Source organism: Halyomorpha halys, unplaced genomic scaffold (genome assembly GCF_000696795.3).
Source record: "Halyomorpha halys isolate HHAL.00 unplaced genomic scaffold, Hhal_1.1 Scaffold1965.1, whole genome shotgun sequence".
In the NCBI taxonomy this organism is placed as follows: domain Eukaryota; kingdom Metazoa; phylum Arthropoda; class Insecta; order Hemiptera; family Pentatomidae; genus Halyomorpha; species Halyomorpha halys.
In genome coordinates, this window is record NW_027109471.1 from 141,336 (window position 1) to 148,496 (window position 7,161).

Here is a 7,161-nt window from a genome sequence, read left to right on the forward strand (position 1 = left end):
CATAGTAATTTGAGGTAAGGTGAATTGTGAATTATAATGTTAAATAATTGAATTGATTGTAGGATCATACAAATAATGGAAACTTTTGTAATAGATTGTCCCTGAAGATGGCCGAATTGGCCGAAACGTTGGACGTGTGAATGAAATAAATGTTTTGAGACTATAATTTTGGATAGTGTTTTTGAATTATTTAGTATTTGTGTTTGTTATTAATATTACTTTTGTCTTTTATTAAGAATCCTTTTTTATCTATATATTTATCTTATTTTTTTTATTGTTTGTTTGTTTGTTGTTGTTTAAAGGCCTAAAACCTTTTTGGTTATCAACGCCTATGTAATGATTAAGTTAAGCACACAATTACGCACGTGATTCAAACAAATCTAAAAAATGAACGTGATTAATACAAATGTAAAAAATGATAATAAAATAAAATCAAAGAAGAGTTGTAATTTAGAAATAAGGCGGTGTGCTTTTAAAAATTTGAACACTACAACTTTAGCTTCTTCATCTGTGAGAGGTTCTGATAAATTTGGAGTCAGTCCTATCCTGTTTATTGAGTGAGTACATTCTTCAAAAATATGTTAAATTGTGAGAATGGACTGACAGTATTAGCTTGTTAGAGGTGGCAGTTTTCTGATTAGGTGAGATTACGTGAGAAGAGTATGGCCTATTCTCAAGCGGGTTAGAGCATCTCATCTCTGCGGCTGTTGCGGTAGGATGGTTAGGGATGGTTTTTGATTAATTTTAATTTACTCGGAGAACTTTTATCCCGCTTAGCCTGCTATCTTTCCAATAATTGTAAATTAAGGAGTCTACTGAGTTCTGATGGAGTAAGAACGGCGGTGCCTCGGCCAGGGAGTGTAAGTGCCTCTCTGGCAGCTTTTTCTGCAAGACTTTTTTTATTTATTTTTTTCTGAGACAATACTCATGTTGTTATAATGTTAATCTCGTTATTTTAGAAATAAATACTTGTCCCACTTTGCGCCGCGTAGGTTATGCTATTTATATATCATGATAAATGTGATTGTAGTCAGTACTTAAAGGATAATACTAATGGACGCATCTTTGTGCCGTTTCGCAAGATAATATAGTTTTATTTTATACTACCAAACAGGTTAAAATGAAATTATATACAATATATATATTTTAATTTGTGTGTTTTTATATAATTTTCCATTATTGAATTAGTATTATTATTATATAGGTTTACTTCTTTTATACGTTTGTAATATTTCTTTATTACCATTATTATTATTCTATTTTTTGTTCTGTATAACAGTATGAATCAGATCAAAAACTCAGAGCTCTGATACCCATTTTCCTTGATTGTGGCAACTTATTAATGTTATTATTCATCAATAAATAATACCTCGCCTCATTCTATGCAGTCGATAAAACTATACATTAAGATCTATTTTGTTAAAAGTAAAAAAAAAATGATAAAATTCAAAATATGTAGGTCATAATATACTTTCCAATTGAGTTTTCAAAAAATAATAATGCTTCAGTCAAAAAACAATATTAGGTATTCTAAGCAAACCACCACGAATAAATATTCATGCGGTACAAAACAAAATATTTTATTTTTAAAAATATCTTTATACATATTTTGTTAATAAAAAAGATATATACTTCTGAACCCCACTGCTTGTACAAAAATGTAGAATAAATAAAGAACAAAATTGCACCGATCAATATCAAAGATATATTTTATTATTTTCAAGGAATTCTATCTGTGATAGAGAGGAATACTTTATTTTTCGAACAGTGTTTCCACAAGCAAGCTTTCTTTATGTTGCAAGCTAGTTTGTTACACTAAATTAAATTATTATTATTTATTTATTTATTGTTATTTACAACTGTAAAAAAAGACAACAAGCAAATTTGATCATAATAACATAATGATAATGATATGATACAGCATGTAGAGAAACTACATAATAGTAGAACTCTAAAAACATTTTACAATATAAGGTCACGAGGCCATCTTCTTTTCAGGTCCCTTGGAGGATTGCCAGGAATGGAAGAGGAAGCAAGGTTAAAAACTAGTGGGTTTGGGTGGTTAGGGAGTTTGTAATGGAAGGAATGATATCGGGTTCGGGCTAGAAATTAAATTAAATTAAAAATTTCCTCTTTTTTTTTTCTAAAACTATAAATTACAATCCAGTGTTATTTTTAATACAACATTAAGCAATTGATGAAAATTGGAATGTTCAAAATTCAATAAAAGTTCAATCAGAATAATTATAATTGTCTCAACTGCCGTCTCACAATTAGTACAAGAGCCCAAGAGGAGCAAAAAGGTAGTTTTAATTAACTTTAAGTTTTAATAACTTTAATATAGTTATCTCACCCCAATTTTGATTACTTTAATGGAAACTATGTATAATCACTAGTCAAAATTGAGTCTGCCAAGTATAGGTAGTGGGAATAATTTTTCATTTGGAGCTCTATATCTGAAAAATCAGCAACACCAGAAAGATAAAGTCATTTAAAGAAGAGTAAATTTTCTCAAATATAAGCCCTAACAGAGTTATTTACGTTAAATATTTCTCAAGATATAGCTTTTTAAAAAGCTACACTTCATAAAAATGTTGTATAGAACGTATTGAAAGATCAGTAGTTAGTGAATTTAATTTGAGAAATATATATTTCAAAAACCATTCGACGTACAGATAGATGTCTATTAGCACTCAAATTAAAGCTAATCAAATTAATTTAATGGGCTACAAAGTAGTTTAAGAAGTTTATCTTAGCAGGAATAGTAGTTTTCATGATATTTGCTAATATAAATTAATTCATAGTTGTTCGGACAAATTTTCATGTGCCAAATTTATATTTATATGCGAATATCTTATAAACTACCCTGCGAAAATACGAATCATAAACTACTTTATATTAAGTTAAATTTTCTTTATTTTGAGTTCTGGAAGACATATGTACGTTTTATGGTTCTAGACTTATATTTTTTCAAAAATCGAACATTTTATCCGAACAACTAGAAACTAACATTTTGTGAATTTATTTTATCAAATATCATAAAAACTACTATTCATACAAAGACTCTTAAAATAAGGTTGACTTTTTCATAAGTCAAACTTATTTTCTGAACAACTATAAATCAATTTATTTTAGCAAATATCTTGAAAACTACTATTTGTATGAAGATAAAGGTCATAAATTACTTTATAGTATAGTTTTAATTTGAGTGCTAATAGACATCTGTACGTCATATAGTTCCTGAGATATAGATTTATTAAAGAAATTACACTAACTACAAACCTTTCAATACATGTTTATGAAATATTTCTTTTTAAAAAGCTATATCTCGAGAATCATTAAACGTAAATAGCTCTATTAGGACTAATATTTCAGAAAATTTGTTCTGCTTTAAATAATGTCCTCTTAATTTTTCTAGTATTGTTTGTAATTTAAAAGATATAGAGGTCCGAATGAAAAAAATTTTTTTTTAAGGTTTTGAAACAGCCGCCATTTTTATTCCCCCTACCTATACTTGGCAGACTCATAAATGTTGACTAGTAATTATACCTAGTTTTCATTAAAGTAATCAAAAATTGGGGTGAAATAACTTTTTTCTTCCCATGGATAATAGGAATAACAATGAAAAGGGAATAAATGCAAAATTTAAAATATTTATAATCGAATCCATACTAATTATCAAAATATTAAAAAAAAAATTAAAACTATTAAAATAACTATTTAAAAAAAAAATGTGTTTCTAATACTCACTACGAAACTAAAACCGATAGTATAAATTCGTTGAATTCTGATGTTTAAACAAAAATCCTTAAAAACTAGAAATTCGGTTTCATTCTAATATACTTGACTAAAACAACAATAATATATATATAATAATTTTAACTAAACTTAAATGATCTTTTACTGGAAGAGTCTCTGGATTTGGTGAATGGCACAATTCTTCCTTTTTCAACTGCAACAATTTATTTCATATAATCAGCAACAACGTTTCGGGAAAGATCCCCCATCTTCAGGCTGCTGATAAAAATAACCTATATATAACATATAATCATCTCCTATATTGTCATTCTTATGATTATTCAAGAGAATAATTATTCTCCTAAAAATGTGTGAATTTTAACAGTAAAATACTTTTTATTCTTTAAATAATAAGAATATTATTAAATATTAGCAAGAATGACAATATAGGAGATAATTACACGTTATATATAGGTTATTTTTTATCAGCAACCTGAAAATAGGGGATATTTCCAACGTTGTTACGTACAACGTTATTTTAAACGTTGATGCTGATTATATGAAATAAATTGTTGCAGTTGAAAAAGGAAGAATTGTGTCATTCACTAAATCCAGTTTAATTATTTTAACAATGTGGCAGTCTTGTAACTGACCGACAGAAGTGAAACTTTTGGGAATGAAATAAATAAAATACAATAAAAAAAAAAAAATATTCAATTATAACTATTAAATGATGTTTCTTTTAGTTGTATTATTTATTCTTAAAATTATACTTTACATTATAATTTGCATTATTAGTTAATGTTGGTATAATTGGCTTGTGATGTTTTCATCTATTGTTCCTTGCGATTTTATAATTCTATGATATAGTTGTTACCATATGTATGAAATGTAACTTTTTTTTATTCTGGTGCTTTAAGCCCTTTCTCGAACCAGAACGACACCAGCCAGGGAACTCAAAGAACCCTAAAACGAATTTCCTGCCCATAACGAACTCCCTAACAATGGACTGGTGGTGACTGCCGAAGCACTGCAAGTTCTCGTACAACTGAATTTTATTCGTCAATTAGGGGAGCCTTTGTCCTCACTTTGTGATTATATCCATTATTCTATGATAACTTTCTCTATAGAGGTCTCCCCATCTAAGGCAAGAGCGCTCTACTATAAAATATCCAGGAGGTTTAGGATTCAGAAGTAGGTGCATTCTATTACACCAGTATGAATGAAAATTGTGCATTATTAAACTGTTAATCAGCCCTGTATGGGGACTAAAGTCCTTTTGCGGTGTTCCATTTTCCTCTTTAATAGTAAAATAGTTACCAATCTGTACTCGTGTACATTCGACTACTGTATGTTAAAGCAATTATCCTTTCTTCAGGGTTGATAACAGCTTTTGACGCCTTTAAAATGTTTGCTATGCAGTGAATTATTAGGTAAAACCAACGCAGTAACTGTTACATTACGGTTAGGAACGGTATAATAAAACAATAGAATTATTTAGAAGATTTCCAAACTATTAACATTAGAAAAATTTATTGAGTTATAAGTGAAAAGTTTACTAGAATAAAACGACATTTCCTTCTGTATTTGCTGAGAAAAGAGTTTAATGATTTATGGTTTCTTTTCTTTTGATCATTACTCAAGGTAGGTCATCTATAACAACAACGATTCATCAATTAGCGTCTTGATGTGTATTTTAGAATAAAATTACCAATGTTAATATTTTTTTCTGTGGATGACAATTGATCGCCATCAAATCTAGTAATAAGTTTAGTTGATAATAAATTAATTTACATTTTTCTATCAAATAACCAAATTCCTCATATTTATCAAACCACCTAGTTCTTTGAGCAAATTAAAATCATCCATTGATGTAAAAGTGTTGAAATTTTAATAACTTAAGTGATTATAATAATCTTATTTATTTTATTGGCATGAAGTGACAATAACTGAATATTATGTTCAATGACTAGATTTTAAACTAAATCTTCTGTTTTCATTGACAATTGATCTAAAAAAGAATAATTTAATATCTTAAAATATTCTCTCTTCAATCACTTTGTCTAAATGAATCATCAATCTAGCAATAGAAAGTGCATTTCTCTACACACACAAGTTGACAGAAAAACAAACTATTTGACAGTCCTAACAGTAAAGAATCTTAGTGGAAGTACTCCATTGACGTGAAAACTCTAAAAGTAAATATTTAATAGCTTTCATCGGTTATAAACAACGAAAAGTGGAAGTCATACATAAAGCTAATATTTTATAAACAAAAATTAACGTTTAGGGGGGAATATTATTAATATAGTTACAAAATATATTATAACTGTATAATCACAATTATATATTTGTATTTTGTATTGAATACGATTTGTTTTCGGCATCACCGAGAGTATATGTATATAGCCCAGCATTACGCCTAATGTTGAGGTGGTACTATCCTTCCTTCCGATGCCAGTATTTCCTAGCTTCCTTTCTATTCCAAGTAATTAGTATTTAGCTCTCCTCCTATATCCTAGAAAGCCTGCAATTCAATTTCAAAGCATAAATAAGTTTTTATCCAATCTACCTTTCACTGGAACTGCATTCCCTCTACCATACGTCATGTATTAAATCTTCCTACGTTCAAAACCCTTCTGTTTAACCACCTCTTGCCTCTCCAAACTGAATCAATTTTATATAGCATAGATAATACACATATTGAACATTAGCTTTTATTATCTGTAAATATTGTAACTACATTTATGTTTTTTTATGTATCTAATTAGTTATTTTTTCTGCTGTACTAAAAATTATTATATAAGTTGTAATTAAGTGGTGCCACACTTTGTTAGGTCAACCTTATAATTATTCTTAAGGGACCTAGAATATTTTTTTATTTCATTTCAATAATCGATAATACGCACTCTGATTTCCACCAGGTACCACTTGTCGGAGATCCTTGCGACTATAGTCAACGAGTACACGGATTGGGAGAAACCTGTCCAGCACCCAATCAACATCCGCGATGAGACCCTAGAGGCGCTAAGTGACGCCCAGTTCGTGGCGCCCATGGTTCACACTGCAGACCTCCACTCCTCGCAGGGCCGCAACTCCTTTCTCTACGTTTTCGAGTATCAGACCAAGTTCGGCGACTACCAGCAGGTTAGTGGCGGCTTTCCTAACAACATACATTCAAACGTCTCTGATCATTGTAAAGCAAATATCTATAAATTTATGTAATTTGTACTAAACTAATAACGATTTGGTTTTCCCTAGTGTTGCTGATTTGCGGGTTTTACCTGATTTTCGGATAGTTTTCATCTTTACGGGTTGTTGGGGATCAGGGATTTGGGGTAAAATGGCTTCTAAGTTTTTGGGCTAATATATTAAGGGCCACATATTAAAGTTAAATGTGGCATTGGATATTGAATGTTAGTC

At 29.4% G+C, this 7,161-nt stretch overlaps 1 protein-coding gene across 1 annotated transcript in view; it reads left to right on the forward strand.

Moving 5' to 3' along the window:
- LOC106690909 (neuroligin-1) overlaps positions 1 to 6,885 on the forward strand; it is a gene marked incomplete at its 3' end in the record, with an annotated part of 131,865 nt that extends 124,980 nt beyond the window's left edge. The window contains exon 6 of the mRNA XM_014436507.1: positions 6,663 to 6,885. Within this exon, the coding sequence (XP_014291993.1) occupies positions 6,663 to 6,885 (223 nt within the window). The remainder of the gene's footprint in view (positions 1 to 6,662) is intronic.
- Between the last annotated feature and the right edge of the window lie 276 nt (positions 6,886 to 7,161).